Here is a 20,603-nt window from a genome sequence, read left to right on the forward strand (position 1 = left end):
TCAGACATCATTTGCTCTGGTTGCCTTTTGGCACTACATTTAATAAGTGCTTTCTGTCACAAATAGAAAAGGTAATAATCCCTCTGCAGTTTCCTAGAAAATGTTACATATACAAAACATATGGAAATGTTAGCTGAGCTGCAGAGAACATAAATGTTGGCTGGCAATGGAGCTGCATGCCTGCTAATGAGACATTTAATTCTGGCTGACATGGAAACCGCTCCTAATACTCTAGAATTATGTAATAAAATATATTTAGCTATTTGTCTTTAATGATTAAGCAAACAGAGAGCCCAATGTATTGAAAATAAATATGTGCCTGAGCTGTGGAGCTCAGTGCTGCCCAGGAAAGTGATGTTTGCACCAAAATACTTCTGGCAGCTGCCTGGCTGATGCCAAAGGCAATTCAAGAGTGGTTTCCACAAAGCCCTTGTTGGTTCAACCTTTAGGGTCCGACTGGCCCAGCAGTTTAGATTTGATGTCAGTTTTAATTAACCACAGCAGCAGGAAAATAAGCACAGTTTATTAACTTGCCACGAGCAGGAGGCTCTGGGTAGAGCTGTCTCAGCTGATGGTCTTGTGAGGCTTTGGAGACACAGAGGCTTTTTTTAGACACAGTAGACTGGAGCCTGAGAACCTTGAACAACACCAGGGTAACCACCTGAGAGCATTCAACCTCAGCAGCTCCGGAGTAGCCAAATTAAATACATTCAATTATGAATTATTATTATAATTGTAATTCCTTGTTGTGAACCTGGAACCGTTCGTCCATGCGCCTCTCACACACGAGGCTGCAGCCAACAGCTGCTGCATCTTTGGGAAGGGAGAAGGAGGCAGAATGGAGTTTGTAGTCTGTTCTTCATCTTTTAAATTGTTGTTAGGGGAGAGGATTAGGCAAAAATAAAAATGGGTTTTCTGAGAAAAAACCGAGTTGGAAAATGAGATCAACACAAAAGTCAAGAACAAAGGTTGCCCTGGCAAAGGACTCTTGTGAAATTTGTAATGGCTTAATTGATCAGCCACTGGATCTGGGTGATGCAGAGCAGTCTGAGGATAATCATGTGCTATTAGAAGTTGTTTTCTGTGTCTTTTCACCATTACATAAATCAGATCTTCATGGGATAGAGAGCACTGGAAACCTGACTTTTAAATCCAAATTTTGTGCATGTCATGTACATTTAAGCATATCAGATCCTGTTTCTGGAGAGAGGTTTTACACTGGGAAACAACAGACTTTTTTGGCTTGCTGCCCCCTCCAAGGAGAGCTGATGTTGCAGGGGCTGAGATGCAGGGATTTAATTATTCAGTTGCTTGTAGTCACCAACCTAAAACATGTGTTCTTTGCATCTGTATCCACCTGGTTGGAGAGGTTTTTATTTTTAACCACAGGGTTTTGACAGGATACAGAATTTAATTTTTAAAATAAGCGCAGTGTTTGAATACAAAGCTGAGGCACACAGAATAAGTAGCAATTACCTGCTCAAAAAGCACTGACCATGTCCTCTGAACTCCTCTCCTGTTGGTACTGAGAGAGGTTATGCCCCAGGTTAAATCAGGTGAGGAAGGGATGGTGGATTCTGCTGAATCCTGAGCCTTCTTGAGCAACATCTGTGGGAGAGCCTTTGAGCAGAGGTGGTGATTTCTGTCTCCACAATGTCTCTGGGGCTTCACTTTCAAGGTTCAGCTGCAATAAAGCTCTTGGGTGTTAAGAACAGGATTTTTGATGCCATTAAATGAAGATATTTTGTCAGATAATGGCTATTACCCCTATTTTTTATTTTCCCATTTAATTACATAAACATTGTTAGCTGTTTAAATCAATTTTACCAAAGTGGTGAACTAGTGATTGGTAGGATAAGTAGTTGTCAGGCTACTGGAAATGAAAAGCAAATAAACCTCTTCAGTTTGCAAGGTTTAGTGTACATTTTCATGAGTTTTGAAAGATAATCACATAACAAAATTAAATTTGCAGAGAATTCTTGACTATTGTTTACAGTAAAGTGTATGGTTTTTATTACAAATGCCATTACCTGATAGACTGGTGTAACTCCACTGTTAATGGACTCTTTTTTAAAATATCCCTGCCAAACAATTTATACCATGCTTGTAAATAATAGAATAAGGACACTGTTGAAGGAAACTACTGCAGTGACCTTAGCAATAGTGAATGCTGGCAATGAGTCTATTAAAAAGGTTTTTCACTGCTGAGATTTATAGAATTGTTTCTGATTCTACAGCACACATAAGTTTTTGCTTCTCAGTGAACCCAGGCTCCCAGCTGTGGCAATTGGGCTTTTGTTAAAGAAAAGTTTATAAAATGTGGGAGGAAAATTCTAGAAACAGCAGTGGACTCTAGAGAGAAGCATGAGATACGTTGTGCATGTGAACACCCCTGGATCCCTGGAAGTGTCCAAGGCCAGGTTGGACAGGGCTTGGAGCAACCTGGGATGGTGGGAGGGGTCCCTGCCCATGGCAAGAATGTGGAATTAAACGTTTTTAAAGGTTCCTTCCAACCCAAATCATTCTGGGATTCTCTGATACACAGAAGAGCTGCCCCATGGCTGTAGCTGTAGAGCAAAGGTGTTCTCCTGAATTCTCATGGACAAGGATTTGTGTTGTAAATAAAAATGTGAGTTTGTTGGTGGAGAGGAAAATGTGATTGGAGTTCTGATGCTATTCCAGCTGCAGCTCTCCATGGTGATTTTTAAGGAGGAAAGGACTGTGCTCTAGAGATGCAGGTGGAAAGCTGCATCTCTAGAGCATGAGATCACCTTGCACCACTGAAGTGAGAAATGTTGTCATGAATCTTTGTGATAAACTGTGCAGTGCTTGTTATAGACTAGAAATGTTCCATGTCAATGCCTTCAGGAGCTCACTGACTCCACAAATGTCTTAGAACAAATGGCTGGAAGTGCAGGGAAGTATCATTGCTGTGTTTGTGTCCACAGCAATGAGAATTCATTTTTCTGAGCTGATTTTCCACACTGGATCCAACAGGTTTCCATATTGAGTACAAACTACTGGAGACCACTCTGGCCTGTAACTGAGGCCAGAAACAGGCAATAGAGAAAGAGCTATTATTTCTTTTTCCTGCCTTGTCACTTCTGAGGTGTTACAGTCAGTTTTCTTGCACTTCTAGATCATGCCTTGGTGAAAAACTGAGACAATAAATCCCCCCTGTGCTTAAAAATTTCCCCTTGTCTCTTCTGTGTTGGACACTCTCGTTCTCCCATGTGCTGCTTTTCATTGCTATTCTTAAGAATTCTGTCTTCATGTTTCAGTTGAATTTTCTTCAGGCCAATAAAGAATAAAAACCTGTGTCACTGAGGAAATGATGAAGTCAGAACCTGAGTCCTGAGCTTTATCTTTCTGTTGCAAATCTCTCAGTCTGTGTCGTTGGCTGTCCTTGTCAAGGCCACAGAATGATGTGACCAAAAGGTGCACAAAATGTTACACTGCTGGAAGAATGCTTTTAACAACAGAAGCAGCTATTTTTATTATTGATTTAAATAATCTTGCAAGGTTAAAAGAGTGTCCCATTAACAAATGGAGTCCTCCACAAGTCCCTGCTTCACAGCTACTTGCAGGAATCCCATTATCCCCCTTAAAGCCCTCTGCTAATTAGGCATTTGTTGGCTTATTTGTCACTTGATCACCTCCCATATGGACTTTGTAGTTGAAGAGGGTTTGGTGACTGAATCACCAGAAAGTCATTAAAATGTGGTTGTTTTTTTGTTTTGTTTTTTTTTTGTTTTTCTTTATAATCCATGATGTAGTTTTGACTTGTTTCTTCCCTCAGGGGTAGTTTAATCTTCCCCATCCAGGCTGGTGAAGCCTCTGCAGCATTAACTTGAGAGAGAGATAAAGGGAAGCTGCCACTTGGCTGGAGACAATTCTGATGCCTCAAGTTTTAGCTTTTATATTTTTCATGTTCTGTACTGCTTTAGTCTGTGGGTCTGAGCTTCATGTTATGGGATGGTGAGCTCTGTGCACAGAGCAGGGAGACAAAACAATTCCTGCTCCAGCTGGGCACCAAGGACAAATGATCCAAATCTCAGCCCAAGAGCACAAACCCCGTGGGCTGGAGAGAGAAAAACAAGCAGGGTGGGACTGCAGGGGCTAAAGCTGGAATGGGACAATGAACTGCAAGATGCAAATGGACCAAAACTTATAAAAATGTGAGACCTCATGACAGCTCTTCCATTTTGTGACCATTCTGGGTGTAGCCTTCATAAGGCATCAGTTCAGGGCTGTGAGCATCTTTCAGTGTCTGTGGGTCACCACGATTCAGGCTTTGGCCAGCATTTGGAAGAGGAGTGTAGTTTGATAACAAAGCACTTGTGTTTTATGGACAGCAGGTCTGGGTACACCCTGAAATGCAGCACTCATGCAGGGCTCAGTCATTCCATGGCTCAGGCCATGCAATCAGTGGTGAAGCCTGCAGCTGGCAGTTCTGGACCTGTGGGAAACCAGCTTTTGCTAATTCTGAGCATGGTCCCACAATTATTTGGTTTTATGTATGAAGCAAAGGCGTTGCAAGCTTCTCCCCTCCCCAGGCCTTTTGGAGATGGGCAAAGCAGAGCCACGTTTGCACACACTTCATCTCTCAGGGAGAACTGGGAAAGTGTTTTTGTCACACTCTTTAAATATCTGCAGTACATATTTGAGGTCATATGAGATCAGTCTCATTCTGAGAAGATTTTTCTAACAAAAATCTCCCAAAATCATAATAGTTTTAATAACATTCATTTCCAGAAGAAAAGCTTTTTACAAACAGCAGACTGTCTCTTTAAAAAAATTCTTCCTTATTATCCAACAATTTCCCAAGTGAATGAATTGTCCTCATGAATGATACTGAACTCATTGCCATTTATATTCATATTTATCAGCGAATCAAACAATTTCATAGCTAAATTAATTCAGTATGACTCACATTTAAGATTTAAACCCCATGGGTTTGATTTTGCCCTAATACATGGAAAAGGGATGTGCTTATGAGATTTAGAATTTCTGGGTTTGTACAAACACTGCTGTCTGTAGTACATCAGTGAGGGGAAGAAATTTCTGAGCCTTTTTCCAATGTTATACACAAAAACGGATGTAAAAATGTGGGAAGTGTGCAGCAGGTAGGTAATCATAAATGTCATAAAATAAGAACTACAAATTAAGTTACAGAATCTTAAAGGGCATGAAAATAATTTATTTTCCCCAGCACAATGTATAGTCAAACTCCAGAGCTCATTGACAGAGTCTTATTCCTGACTCAACAAAAATGATGAGAGAAAGATCATTGTGTGGCTAATTAATAAATGGGGTTAATGCAGCTCTTGACTTAAAAAAAATCTTTATATTACTGATTGTCAGAAGATTGAAATGGTAAATTCTGCTTCACAGCACCCTGTGAAGAATTCTTATATTCTGCTTAAAGTGGCTGCTTTGCCACTGCTGGAAAGCAACTGTGGAGGTAGATGGAATTTTGTTATGCTGACCACAAACATATTTTGTCATACTTAGGCTGACCACAAACATATTTTGTCCTACTTAACATATGGAGTGTTCAGCATCTGTTCTGTGGCCTTCAGAGTGACTTGAAGGTAGTTCAGAGAGACTCCTTGTTCTGATCTGTGCTTCTGCAGCCATCCCTGTGATGAAGGGATGGAAAAAGGGAAAGGCTCCCATGCTCTGTGTCATTGTATGAGGTAGTGAAGTGACCCTGGTCCTGTCCCCTGGGAATGGGATCCTGGGAAAGGGTCAGTGTCGCAGACATCTTTCATGAAAAATCCTTTCTTAGGATTTTTCCTTGTGAGAAGCTGCAGTTTCAGCAACCAAAGTAACCAATGGTTATCTGCTGCTGTGGAATGTAACAGGTAGACCTGTGATTGATCTCCTGTGGATGTTTGGATTTCTTGACCACTCATGGCAGAGCTGGCTCTTGCTCTGTTGGAGACACAGATCTTTGTTATTCATTCTTTTCTATTCTTAGCTTAGCTAGCTTCGGAAGAAACCTTTTCCTTTCTATTGCCTTTTAGTATAGTCTTAATGTAACATATAGCATAAAATAATAAATCAAGCCTTCTGATCATGGAGTCAACATTCTCGTCTCTTCTTCATCCTGAAAACCCTTGTGACCACAGTCACAGGTCAGAGCACTCCTGCAAAGCAAAGCCTCACCTCACAAATCCTCTCCTACCAGGAGGGCATCAGGAGTACTGAGTTAGTTTGTACCTCAGCAGGTGCCTGGAGGATGAGACAGAGGATCTAACTGGAAATGAGAGGTTTTGGAGTGAATAAAAGGAGGAAAAATTATGAGGGTAGTGAAGCAGTGGAGGAGGTTTTCCAGAGGGGATGGGCAATCCTCTGGGGAGGTGGGGAAGGTTCAGTGGTTAGCTCAGGGCTGATCCTGCTTTGAGCAGGGGCTTGGCCTGAGGCCCCTTCAGCGCAGATTATCCCATGTTGCTTTGTTCTGCCCTAACAAGGACAGGTGTCAGACTCACTTTCTGGGAGATAGAGTTGTTCTTTGGCAGTAAACACAACTGTGTCTGAAAACAGGCTGGTGCACCTGCTGCAAACCTACATCTTAATGTCAGGAAGAGTCTGCTCTTTAAAACAACACCCTACACCTGGGTTTGGCGCTCAGGCTTTTAGAAGCCTCATTTTGCAGCATTTTGACAGCTTCTTTTTCAAGTCTTTCCTGGCTGCTGTAATTTGACTTTTGAAGCAGCTCAGCTCTTCAAAGCCAGCACCAGCCAAGGTCTGCCGGGCGCTGCCGGCGGCTCCTCGTTCCTTCAGCTGTCATTTGTCAGAGCACACTCGTGTAAACTTAATGAACAATGTGCAAAGCCATTAAAAACTCAATTACGGCCTTCTCTTTACTGCAGACGTGAGGGAAGGCAAACATAAAGTGCTGATGTGTAAACACAATAGCCACCATCTGCTGCAGAGCGGCGTTTCGGCTCCGCAAACAGGAGCGCGGCTGCAGATGCATCAATAATAGGACGCTTATCAAGGCATCATTATCCACCAAGCAGGGGAAAAATTGAAATTTATGGCCAGCTAGAGAGCACTTCATGGTTTAATTCCCCAATTTTCAGTGGTATGTTTAATAACTAGGAGAGAGTAGCGTTTTATGTTCCTGCCGTTGGAAAGGATTTTTGAAAATGAATTTATTTGCAGTCTCCCAGTCCTTCTTGCTTCTGACTGATCTGAGCATAGCACATTCATTTTTACATAGTCAGGATAAAACCAGCAAGATATTAATTAATTTAACCTGTTGATCCAAGGACACCATGTTTAATTGACCTTACGCTCAATTTGCTTGAATGAACTTATACTTTTCTGTCAAATAAACATAAAAAAGAACTTTTATCCAGCATAGATAATTTTTTCCTCCAAATTTCATTTTTTTTTTCAGTTTAGTGTAGTGTTGGAAACTTGAATTTTTGTAAAGAAGTGAACAAAACAATGAAACTCGATATTTTCATTTCTTTTTTTCCCCAATTGGATATGCAACAGTCAAAACAAGAGTTTCTCCAAGATACCTTTTGTTTTATTCATATTCTTGCCTGGAGACATTCAGGAGGCTTTCAGTCATCTATTAGTCAATAATTTCCATTTGTGACATGTTAATTCATTCCTTAGTCCTTTGTATGAGTGGAAACTGTGACAAGTGATTTGTTGGTGCCAGAGCAGATTGTAACTCTTTTATTTGCACATATAGGCCTATAAATTGAGAATAAGTCCCATCAGCTTCAGCTCTGTGCTCAGCCTAAAGAAGGCTGTCAGACCCTAAATCACAATATGTCAATTTTCATTAAGGATAATGAGGAAAACCACATTTGTCTTTAAAAGGCTGCCTTGTCTTTCATTTGTTTTCTCCTGGTGGGAGCTGTTTTCATGATCTCTCACCTACTCCTAAGTGATGGATCTTGCCCACACAAGTTCCACAGACAAATTTGGAAATTTGTAATAGGACAGTGGATCTCTTGATCTGTTGATCTTGGACCATGCAGAGCAACTTTGTGAAGGTCCTGGAGGACAGGATGCCTGTTCAAGTTCACACTATAAAAATAAAAATAAAATTAAAAAAAAAAGGAAAAAAGTCTATTTGGGGTCAATTTATAGGATATAGGGTATAATTTATTCACATCTGAATTTTATATTAAAAGAATTTTATATATTTATTTATATTTTATATTTTATAAAAGATAAAATATTTTATATAAATAAAGAAAAAAAAAAAATATATATATATATATATATATATATATATATATTTTATTTATATCAGTGATTACCTTGATGGAATTACAAGTTTTCAGCCCCTAGGCTGGCCAGGCTTGAGGTGTTTCTCTGGATCCTGTGGGGTGAGCTGTGCCTGGGGTATCCCAGGGAAGGGTTTGTGGGGAAGCTCCAAGGCTCTGCAGAAAGAAAGGAACTGAGGTAGAGTTCTTAGGGAACAAATCCCTTTAAACAAGGTGTGAGTTCTTTTCTCTGGCAGAGATGGCTCTGTAAAGGGGATATTTTTCATCTTTTCAGCTGTCATAAAATAATACCTCTTATCAGGACTTTGCTTGATAAGTTGTGTTTCTTATAGGATTTCCTGCTGTATCTCTACACACATTGTATTAAACAAAATCAGATGCTATAAATAGGAAGCTGGGAATAATTTATCCATGGCAATTCTTTGCAAGGTAATTTTTTTTAGTAATTAAGACAAATTATTTTGATAAGTGCTTTTTGGTGGATAGGTATTCTTCTTGTTGGTGTTGTCACTTGCTGGATTCAGGTTGCCCACTCTCCCCAGAACTGTCAGCACTTGCACAAAAGGCCATGAATAGCTTGTGATTCATTATTTTGTGGGTGGCAAAAAATAAAATTGTAATTATTGCTTGGAACTTTTTTATAAAAGCTGATGTTTTCTCTCCCAGAGGAAAGCTCGTTATTTTTATATATGGTCTGTAAAAGTGAAATACTCCCTAACTTTTGCTGTCATTGAAGCCCTTCCCTCCCCCAGTGCAGTTCAGGGCTGCATTGTGTTAGACACAGCACAGATCAGAGCAGTTCTTTAGGGCAGGATAATTCACATACTGTCCAAATTAAAGAGAGAAAAGTTGAGAGGCATGGCCTGGAATGCTGTGCCAGGTGCTGTGCAATCAATTGTGGTGTAAAAATCCCTTTTCCTGGGTGCCTCCCCACTTGGTCAAAACCCTTGTGAATGCACAGGGGCTCTGCTGTTCTTGGAGTGATTCTGGGCTGCACCTCCCTCCTCCAGGGTGGGATCTGGCACATGGGGAACTTGTCTGCACTGTACTCCAGTGGCTCTGAAATGCCTCAGGCAGAGCCTTTCACAGCAGCTCTGGGCTCCTGCAGAGCATGCCACCCTTGCTCAGGGGTTTTACAGTGTCTTCCCTCCCAAATTCTCTGGAGAAGAGTGGTTCTTGCAACTCTGTACTGACAGAGATCCTGGAATCCCACAATGGCTTGGGTTGGGAGGGACCTTAAAGCCAATTTAAGGCAGGGACACCTCCCACTGTCCCAGGCTGCTCCCAGCCCTGTCCAGCCTGGCCTTGGGCACTGCCAGGGATCCAGGGGCAGCCCCAGCTGCTCTGGGCACCTGTGCCAGGGCCTGCCCACCCTCACGGGGAACAATTCATTCCCAATTTCCAATCTAAATCTCCCCTTCTTCAGCTTAAAGCCATTCCCTCTTATCCTCTCCATCCATCCCTTGTCCCCAGTCCCTCTCCAGCTCTCCTGGAGCCCCTTTAGGCACTGGAAGGTGCTCTAAGGTCTCTCTGGAACCTTCTCTTCTGCAGGTGAACCCCTCCCAGCTCTCCCAGCCTGGCTGCAGAGCAGAGGGGCTCCAGCCCTGGTGGATCTGGGTGTCCCACTCAGGCTGCCCAAGCCTGGCTGGGCCAGGTTCCCAGGCTGCTCCCTCAGCTGGCAGCCTGTGCTGCCTCTCCAGGCCTGCTGGCACCTGTGCTTGCTGAAAATAAATGTTCTCATAGGAACTGAACCCAAATTTCAGTTTCTCAAAAGTTTTGTTTATGTGAGTAGATTTTTAAGAGTAGTGTATATACATTACATGCTGAAGAAGAGGATTTTATGAGCAGAGTTACATCAGCAATGGGCATTTGTCAGGATCCTAATTTTTAGACCAAAACCTGAAAGTTTGGATTCAGCTCTAACATTTCTCCAAGTTCTTTTTGAGAATCTGGAATTTCTTGACTTGGGACCATTTTGTTTTTTGTTTTTCCTTCATTTCCACTGAAAGGCAGCATTGCCAGAGACCATCTTGCCTATAAATTTTCTTAGAGTTTCTTCCTCTTCCCCATCTGTGCTTGCATTGCGCTGGAATTTTCCAAGGTCTTTAGAGTGTGTAACTTCATTAATCTATTTTTTTTAAAGACTGACTTCCTCCTGTTGATCCTTTGCAAAATGAATATATATCATATAAACAAGGGGGAAAATTTTTCTAGGAGAAAGTTGCTTGTAGCTGTTATAAATTTATAATATATGACTGTTCACAGCGCAGAATTGATCCAAATGTTTGCCTGGCTCATCTGAGTCACGTGCTATGGTGAGGAAAAGGGAAAGTCAATAGGTCAGAAGTGAGGCAGGGCTTTTCAAACTCAATCTTCTGTGAACTGCAAGAGGCCAGCACACAAACACATCTGCAGTGTGGCTTGGCAGCAGCATCAGAGCCAGGAGTGTCAAGAGGGCTGTGTTTGATTAAAAATTATCACGCCTGGCTGCTGACACACAGATTCCCCCTGCCCCATCCCACTGTTTGCTTTAGTTCTTTCTGAGTGTGAGTGTCTGCACCCACATAAAGGAGATCCTGTAACCAGAATTGAATCAAATAACTCTCATCATGTTCTCCCTTATTGCTGACATTTGTCACCTTGATGCATCTGCGAGGAGATGAGTGGAGACACAATGTGCTATAAAATAACTGCTTGATGAATCCAAATGCAAGTTCAACATTGAGTGCCACAGTTAATATGATGCAGACTTCCAGGTTAACAAACTCATAAATTGCCTCAGTATACATTTCCCTCCCTAAATTCAGCCTACCCTTCCCTCCTACATGAATTATTGTCCTGTTGCATTATCACAAGTAAAGATGTTGCTGTTCTGTCGACAACCCTCACTTGGTTGGGCTCTGAAAATTGGGGTTTTCTTAACATGACCTTCAAATATTCAGGTACCAGGGTTCACAGGTATGGACTGGCATGAAGGGTGTTGGTTGATGCAGGCAAATATCAGCTGAGAGCTTGCTCTGTTGTAGCTTTTGTGTTGAATCATAGAATTGTTAAGGTTGGAAATTACTTTTATACATCATCAAATCAACCATCAACCCTACACCATGCTCACCACTAAACCACATCCTCAAGCACCACATACACACTTTTCTTGAACACTTCCAGGGATGGTGACTCCTCATTCCATTCCAGTGCTTTCCAACACTCCTGTGAAGAATTTTTTCCCAATACCCAATCTAAACCTCCCCTGATGCAACTTGAGGCTGTTTCTTCTCATCCTGTCACTTGTTCCCTTGTATTGAATGTGCCTTTGGGGCACAGTGTGCAGCAGGAGAACCTGGTTGTTTCTTGAAGTGGGAATATGCTTTTGTTTAGAGCGACTGTGTGATCACAAGGTGATAAAATAATACAAGCAAGCCAGCATTTCTATTTTGATTTGCAAGTTATTTAATTAAAGTGGTTCTAGCTAGCCCTGAATCTACTGGTGTAAATACCCTGCAATTTTAATATCCTTTCTCTCCCTAACAACTGGCACCAAACAGCTGCTTCCTTCACAGGAAGGTTTGTTTTGTGGGTGGTAAAAGGCTGAATTTTCGAACGGAGCTGTTTACACCAAAAATCCAAGCAAACCCACTCTGTTCTCTTTTTCCTTTGCTCTACAGGCTCCTTCATGATGGTGAACAGCTCTGGGAGAGCATCAGGGCAGAAAGCTCACCTGCTGCTGCCCACTCTGAAGGAGAATGACACCCACTGCATCGACTTCCACTATTACCTGTCCAGCCGCGACCGCTCCAGCCCCGGCTCCCTCAACGTCTACGTCAAGGTCAACGGGGGCCCCCAGGGCAACCCCATCTGGAACGTGTCAGGAGTGGTGACCGAGGGCTGGGTGAAGGCAGAGCTGGCCATCAGCACCTTCTGGCCACATTTTTACCAGGTAGGGGTTTGGAATATTTTTCCCCTCTCTCTCCTTTGTTAGTTTTGAAAATCGACACCTCCCTCCCTGAATTTTCCTCTCAGTATAAATTTACCTATAGTGGATATATAGGCAGGTTGAGTATTTCTTTCCTCCTCACTTTTTTCTTTAGTTGTTGGCAGGCCACAGACTGATGGATGGGAGGCAATTATTGACAAGACCCACTTGTGGTGAAATTGCCACTTGTATTGGCACTTTCCGTGGCACTGTGTGACTGCAAACAAAACAGTTTCTGGATGTGTATCTGTACTCTGTATAAATCTCCCAGGATTATTTTTGGACCTTGGTTGGTTCCATAGGAAGGAACATTTTTTGACTTGGCTGTGCATCTTGTGCCCATACAGGGAGTATAAGGACATAAGGTACTAATAAATTCTTGTACCACAGTATCATATGTGGATATTCTTCACTAGATCCTCAGCTCCTCCTTTTTCTATCACAGCTTTATTTATTCTGTTAGAAGATATTTTTTTTAGACTAGGACAAAGCCAAGGAAAGTAATGGCTACACTATTTTTTTTTTTATTAGTTTTACACCAACTTATTAGTTGCCTGCTTCAAATTCATTTGGCAACTTTGCAGCCATTGTTTTAATTTCAGTTAGATTATTCACACACAATGGACTCACATACTGCTTTTTACTGGTTGAAGGGGTACTTTTGTCTTGTTTTATATTCAAGACACACACCAAAAAGGAAAAAAAAAAGCCTGGGAGGTAATTGCATCCTAAACCTTGCAGGAGATTTGATGTCCATGTGATACTAATAAAAGCCATGAGTGAGACAGGCACCGGGATAGAATGAACTATGAAAAGGCTGCAAATAGTCTGTGTATAAAAACCAGCAGGTAGAAAAGCCTCTCTTTTTCTTGCTTCTAATAACTGGGTAGGAGGTCTGTAAAATCTGAGCTGGAGGAAGATGCTTTAATGTTCTGCCTCTGAAAGAGTTGTGGATACCAGCAGAATGCACAGAGTGCACCAGGCGGGAGAGAGGGAAGGATAAAGAGATGCAAATGTGTGGAAAATGGTGTTTTAAGGGCAGTGCACAACTTGTGACTGTTCTGAAGGCACACTGGAGTGCTCCTACTCCATTCATATTAACATGATCCTGGGCATGAAGCAGAATTTCCTTCATCCTTGGTGCTCCACAGAGATAACAGAAATGATCTTTCACCCAGAAAATCGGTGCTTGAAAAACCTGCAAAAGGCAGTCTGATCTCACACTAAGAGGGATCCTGCTCTCAGATATATCAATAGGAGGCTTCCTGAGCCTCACTTAGGTCTTTTACAAGTACTTTGGCAGGTCAAGTTTGCTTTTCTTGAGCAAAAGATTCCTTTAAATCAAACAAGAATTTTCTACTGAAGCACAAAACTGAATGGATTGGAAGGCAGCAGTACCTGCCCAGGAGTAGTTCCTTCCTAGAAAATGCAAGAGGCTTCTTTTTAAATTTGTGATGAGTGAGAGTGATATCTTCTGGTCATCCTTGTATTTTTGTTTCTTAAGTGTAGCTTTTAAAATTTGAGATCTGTCCTGGATATTATGGGGGTCTAGTAGACTGATTTCAGCCTCTGGTTTTATAAATCACCTTGTTGGTGGTCTGTAGTCCTGTGAGTTTCTACATTTAAGCAAGGTTTAAGAAAAAGTAAAAAGAAAAAAGAGAACTTGAAGCTTGAAAATAGGAAAATTATTGGTATTTGCCAGCCTAAAATAACACTTCTGCCTAAATAAGTCCAGAGGTGGGAGGATGACAAAACTTGGGTGTGTTGCTGCTTGAGAAGTGTCTTGTTTTTCACACTCCTGATCTAGAATGTGCCATTGCAGTGTTATTTAATAAAATCCTGGCAGGGCTCGGGTTAGAAGGGACCCCAAAGATCATCTCATCCCACCCCTGCCATGGCAGGGACACCTTCAACCATCCCAGGCTGCTCCAAGCCCCATCCAGCCTGGCCTTGGGCACTGCCAGGGATCCAGGGGCAGCCCCAGCTGCTCTGGGCACCTGTGCCAGGGCCTGCCCACCCTCACACTTGCCATTTCTTTGTCAGCTTTAAATCAAAATTGCTTTCCTGGAGAACTCTCTGCACAGAAGAAGCCTGACAGCCTGTTCTGTATTTTGAAAAGACCATGCAAAACTCCTAATGCACAGAAACCACACCATCCTGGACTGGGATGTGCACCAAAAATTCAGCCAGGCAGAACAATCTGAAGCTCTCTGCCCTGATCCAAGGCTTTGTCAAGTACTTTGAACTTTGGAGATGTGGCTAGTGGAAAACTGGGATGCAAAGCAGCTGCCAGAGGTTGTGTTTTAGGTGTGTGCAAGGGTCATAGGAGTCATCTGGCTGCAGAAGCACTTAGCTGAGACAGAAAAACGTGGGGGGATTTATCATGTCTACCCTGGAGTTACTTGTACTTGGATTCCCAGCCTGCAAATGTTTGCCAGCGTAGCGAGAAAAAGCTCTAATGGTTCTTGGAGAAAGGTAATACGTGTAATCTTGAATTACTGCTTGCCATAAGGATGAACTCAGTCTCAGAATGCACCAAGGGCAGCACTAGAGCCTGCCAGGAAGGTGTTTTTTTGATGTATAGCAAGGAATGTTATTGATCCATGCCTGGAGAAAAGTGTTGTAGCACAACAGATGAGCTGGGCTAGGCTGCTAACACAGACATTGTTGGTAAATCACAGCTGCAACGGGGGCTTGTTCAGGGGGAAGGAAACATGAAATGACTTTGTATTTGGAGAGCTCAGGAGCATTTAAGAATGCTTTTTTAAGAGTGAAGCTTTGTGTTTTGTCAACTGTATTCATTTCTGTGGTGTTCTTTAACTGCAAAGCATTATTAATTGCAAAGTACTGCCTGTCTCAACCATCATGCTGCGTTTCCAGCTGGATTTAAAAGGACATGAGGGACACTGAGCATGAGATTTGCAGAAATGGGCCCCATAAACATTTTTTTCCTGCCTTTTCCTCATGTTGGGGCTCAATTGTCAGTTTTCAGGAAAGCCTAGGTGCTTCCATGCTTCTCATTTTGATAAGGATGAGATGCTTCAAAATACACAAAAAGACAATAATGTGTAAGTTTGAACTGGGAAAGGGCTGGGAATATCTGAGTGTAAAGCAGAACAGAATAAAATAGTCAAACAATATTGCTTGAATTGAGAGGAGTCCTCTACTCAGTGGATTCTGCACCAGTGGACAGAGATTCTTTTAGAGGCTGGGTTGGTTATTATAAAGTTAGACTGTGCTGTATAAAACTCTGCACATGTTGGTGATTAACCAAAGCCAATTTTCTTTGTATTGGTGCTTACTTTTGCCATCCACTCATACCTGATGCCAGTGCCTTTGAGAACGTATCAAGTTCTTGACTTGCAGATAATTGAGAATTACTTTGTTGTGACTTGTGACTTTTCACAAATGTAAAACCAAAATAAGATTTTGTAGCTGAAATGTTGCACTTGAATTCAGGTCTGAAGGGAGTTGCAGTAGAGCCTTGCATGACCTTCCCAGTAAATGTAATTTGTATAATGAATGATATTTAATTGCTAAAGTAATTATAATTTCCATACTAAAGACTCCTATTTTATACCCTTATTTTATACAGTCCCTAAAAAGCCTATCAAGGACCTTGATAACACAAACCACTTGCTAATGGTTTTTGGATGACTTTCTCTTCCAGTGGCTTGCTTCTTCCAATATTTCCTGGGCAGCCCAATTGTTGTCCAGTCCCCTCTGGAGGAGAACTTTGTTTCTGCATATTATTAGCACCTGAGCTTCTCTTAACTTGTCTTTGCCTGTTTTTATGTCCTTTTTTTTTCCTTATGGATGTATTTCAGGAGATCTCACCTCTGTCTGTGTTTTGAACTGGGGGAGGAGATCTTAGGAAGTCATGAAAACATAAGAAACCATGTTCTGGAAGCCCAAATGCAAAGAAAAATGAACATCAGCAATTCTGTAGTCAGAAAGGATATTTTTGGACTATTTTTATCCAGGGCAATATTTGGACAGTTGAACACTTCACTGCATTAAATCTTTTGATGAAGGAGATAAAGAAGAGTCTGAACAGTGACAGGCTGGGCATGCCAGCTCTTATTTAGAACAAAAAGACCTGTTGAACACTGGTTTTAAATAGTTAACTCTGTGTTCTAGTAGGGAATTTTAGAAGTTACAAATGACTAGAATGCATGGTCACTGATTCAGGAAGAGGATTCTGATTCCTGTAGTGCTTTATCCAATTTTCCAAGGCATACTGAGAACAAGATATCAGATTTTTTTCCCACTTAATGTTCTTGGACTGGTGCTTAAGAGAATATAGGTGTGTGCATACACCCAGGGCACTTATTGCTTTTCCAAACCAGAGATGCACAGAGCTGTCTTTAATCCTATTGTATGTTGCTCTAATCCTTTCTTTTGCTTCCCCCACAGATTTGGTGTTGCACTCACACACTGAATTGCCCTGGTATCCCTTCATTGTTAATAAAATGCCTTGAATGACTCAGACTTGGAATAACAGCAGAATGTGGTGACTGCTGAAATTACTGATGCAAATGTTCTTTCTCAGATTTTTTTTTCTTTTGTATTTCAGGTGATATTTGAGTCTGTCTCTTTGAAAGGACACCCTGGGTACATAGCTGTGGATGAAGTCAGAGTCCTCGCCCATCCCTGCAGTGAGCACTCTTTATTTTTCTGACTGTACCAGCATGGTGTAGGCCACAATTTGTAGTCTAAAGGAGAGATTTACCCAGTTGGGTCAGCACTAAAATGTCTTGTCTCCCTCCAAGATCCCCAAGGACAGTCAGCCTTGCTTAATTTCCTACTTTTGCAAATTGTTCAAAAGGCAAAGCTGCTCTCAGTTCATGGCTACTGGAATTCTCTCTACTTGCTAATAAACGTGTGGTTTCATTGTTTCTTAATCTTATTGCTGTAGAAAACAATCTAAAATGCTTCTCATAATAACTTTAGAAAAGAACAACCAAATTGTTTCAGTGTTTCCTTGGTAAGAGGCCTGTCCCAAAGGTTGGTTGGTTTCAATGTATTAGATCTGCTCAGAAAGCTGTGCAGAGATTAAAAATTAATCTTATTCAGACACTGCACTTATACAGGAGTAGAAACTAATGCAGGTTCATTACACTATTCAAAAATGTTAGGGTTGCATTTCTTCTATTGCAGACACAATTCCACACAGATACTGCAACAAGAAGCTGAGATTTATTTATTTTTTTATGTTTAAAGAAACATTGTGCCTCAGTCTTTGAGTCTGAACTTGTTTGGTTCCTTTACCCACCTTCAGTGGGGCTTGAGGACTTTGTATATTTTATGGATGTAATGTACAGTTCCATGTAAAGATCTTTTTTAACAGCCCCTCTTTCTGGCTCATGGTTTCAGTGACTCAGTGACAGCTGCTCACAAAAAATTGATGGATCTTATAGATGGAGTGCAATCAACTGTTTTTGCTGTGATCAGAATGTCAAAGAACATCTGCCATTCAATGTGACAGACATGGTTCTGCTCAAGTTTAACAGGACATTTCTGATAACTGCAGTATGCTTAATTGCTGCTTAAGTAAATTATATTTGTATTTACCATGTGCTCATTGCTCAGGCCTTTGGGTGCATTTACTTCATTAAGGAATACTTACATTCTGTATTAACCAGATGTTGCTGATAACTGGCAGCATCCAGACAAATCTCCAAATGCTCTGTGCCTTCCACAGTGTGTTGGGTGATTGCTGGTCCCTTCACTGGGACAGAGGCCACTAAACAAACCCTGGGGCAGAGCCTCAACAAGAAAATGATGGGATTTAAAGCAGTTAGGCAGGATGCTGTGTTGTATCCCTGCTTAATTAGGTAAACTGATTTTGAATCCATTTCTTCAAGTATATACAGCTCCTTGTCAAAATTAACTGCATTCTTGGTGACTCAGCAACAAAATGTTTGAAACAGATTTGGTTGGTTGGGATTTTTTTCAGTCTGTTTGCAGCCCCCAGCATACAGAGCTCATTGCAAGCTGAAGTTCTCTGCAGTCTCTGTAAATGCTGCTCCTGTCTGGTTCCCAGTGCTGCTTTTGTTGTTCAGCAGTGTCAGGCACCAGGGTGAACATCACCCATGTGTTCCCTTCCCTTGTACAGCCTTTGCCCCTCAGATTCCTTTTACAATTGTTGTAAATCGAAACACGGGGGCAGTGAAGCTCCTGGTGGCCCTGGATGTTACTGAAATCATTGGTCTTATTTCTTCATTTCTGCTTAACCTTCACAGATGACAAAGGCAGGCAAACCAGTCAGCAAAAAGCAGTGAAATGCCCCTAATGACACAGTAATACAGAAAAATAAATGTATTGCTGGTGCTGCCTCTTGTTTTCCTTTGTCCTGTGAAGCAATACACTGGAATATCCATTTTTCTTATGCTAAAAATTCATTGGCTCTGTGTGAATGACCCCTTGCCATCACAGCACATCTTGCTCCAGAAGCTGGGCAGCCCCAAGGACCAGGATGTTGGCATTGATGGGACTCCACACCTTTGTATTTGTAGCTGACTGAAAGCTGCACACTTCAGGATGCAGGCACAAATATTAGAATTATCTGAAATACTCTGTAGAACGTTCTGAATGTCACCTAGAGGGAGTTTTCCAGTAAAGCTTGGTGCAAATCCCTGCTGCCCAGAAAGCAGGATGGTGCAGAGTCCCTGTCCTTCAGGAGCTGCCAGTGAGCTGTGCTGGATGGGGCACAGGAGCAGATAAAAACATCTGACATGGTGTCTGAACATGTGCTCTCTGTTCATGTGTCAAACACTTGCACATCAAGTTTCAACCATGCATGCCCACAGATGCCCACTTCACTTTAAAGCTGTTTGCTCCAACAGCAGAGAGGTTATATTGTCCTCTGAAATTATGTATTTCAGTGTCTAATCATACTAGAAAATGTGCAGATATTGTTGAAAAACACTGACCTTTTAGGTGTTTTTTCAGAGTATCATGCTAAAAGTTTTCAAATGATGCACAAACCTTTTTCTGCAAAAAAATAGTTCACTTAAAGGTGTTGCATTTGCTGCTGTAATCTTGTTTATACTTTAAGTTAAATAGAGACCTAAGTCAGTCTGATATTTAATCAAAAAGATAATCCTTTCATCTAGTTTATTTGTGAAAAAACCCAATGTCTGCATTTCTGATATCACTGGTTTCATTTTGAACTAATGCTGAATTTAGTGTCAGCAAAACATTGATCTTATCAGTGATCTTAAACTAAACCAGTGATACAATACTGTCAGTTAAATGAATATTGCATTTAATATCTGATTTTATATTGATGAAGCATTATTCTAAAGGTCTAGGACGTATTTGATAGTCAAGAAAAGAAAAATAATAAAAGATTCTTGTGAAAATGGGGTTTGGGTCAGTCATGCTTGACAAGCACAAAAGCATTTGACTTTTTTTGACCTTTTTAGAAACATAGTTTTGTGAAGAAAAGAGATGACTCAATTACTCTTTATAGCAGGCAATAAGAAATTGTGCCAGTGACCATGAACTTGTGATTTGATCCAAATCTGTATTTTCAGAGGTGCCAGGCCTCTCTAAGATCCCTCAGGCCATCTTTTCCCATCTCCATCCCCACTTCTCCCTACAAGGAGCAGTTAAATACCCAAGGGCAGCTTTGTTTTGCAAAGCCACCATTGCAAAGGCTTTGCTGGGTGCTTGGGTGGGTGCAGCACGGCTGGTTCCTGCCTGGCTCTACCCTTGCCATCCTCTGTGACCGTGTTCACAGGGGTCTGAGGATGAGGGAAGAGATGAGGATCTGACTCCATGTTTCAGAAGGCTGATTTATAATTTTATGATATATAATATATTAAAACTATACTAAAAGAATAGAAGAAAGGATTTCATCAGAAGGCTGGCTAAGAATAGAAAAAGAAAGAATGATAACAAAGGTTTGTGGCTCGGCCAGAGGGTCTGAGCCAGCTGGGCTGTGATTGGCCATTAATTAGAAACAACCACATGAGCCCAATCCCAGATGCACCTGTTGCATTCCACAGCAGCAGATAACCATTGTTTGCATTTTGTCCCTGAGGCCTTTTAGCTTCTCAGGAGAAAAAAATCTTAAAGAAAGGATTTTTCAGGAAATATCATGGCTACAATCCTCTGCCTCTTTTGTCAGGAAAAGCCCCGCATTTCCTGCGGCTGCAGAACGTGGAGGTGAACGTGGGGCAGAACGCCACCTTCCAGTGCATCGCCGGGGGAAAGTGGTCACAGCACGACAAGCTCTGGCTCCAGGTAAGCCAATGGATTTTTGTGGTTCGTTTGGGGCTTTCTTTGCTTTTGCAAATGAAGTAAATAGCTGGAGAAAGGTTGGTGATGAGGCAAAATCTTCTCATCAAGATCCTTTGAAGAAC

The 20,603-nt window shown here is 41.6% G+C and overlaps 1 protein-coding gene across 9 annotated transcripts in view; it reads left to right on the plus strand.

Annotated features, from left to right (window-relative positions):
- PTPRT (protein tyrosine phosphatase receptor type T) overlaps positions 1–20,603 on the plus strand; it is a 487,791-nt gene that overhangs the window by 172,688 nt on the left and 294,500 nt on the right. For all 9 annotated transcript variants that reach the window (XM_071446915.1, XM_071446913.1, XM_071446918.1 and 6 more), the window contains exons 3-5: positions 11,924–12,195; positions 16,808–16,889; positions 20,369–20,484. In XM_071446915.1, coding sequence (XP_071303016.1) covers positions 11,924–12,195; positions 16,808–16,889; positions 20,369–20,484 — 470 coding nt within the window. The remainder of the gene's footprint in view (positions 1–11,923; positions 12,196–16,807; positions 16,890–20,368; positions 20,485–20,603) is intronic.

The sequence above is a fragment of the Agelaius tricolor genome, unplaced genomic scaffold, assembly GCF_023055355.1.
Source record: "Agelaius tricolor isolate 1412-34295 unplaced genomic scaffold, bAgeTri1.0.p SCAF_23, whole genome shotgun sequence".
In the NCBI taxonomy this organism is placed as follows: Eukaryota; Metazoa; Chordata; class Aves; order Passeriformes; family Icteridae; genus Agelaius; species Agelaius tricolor.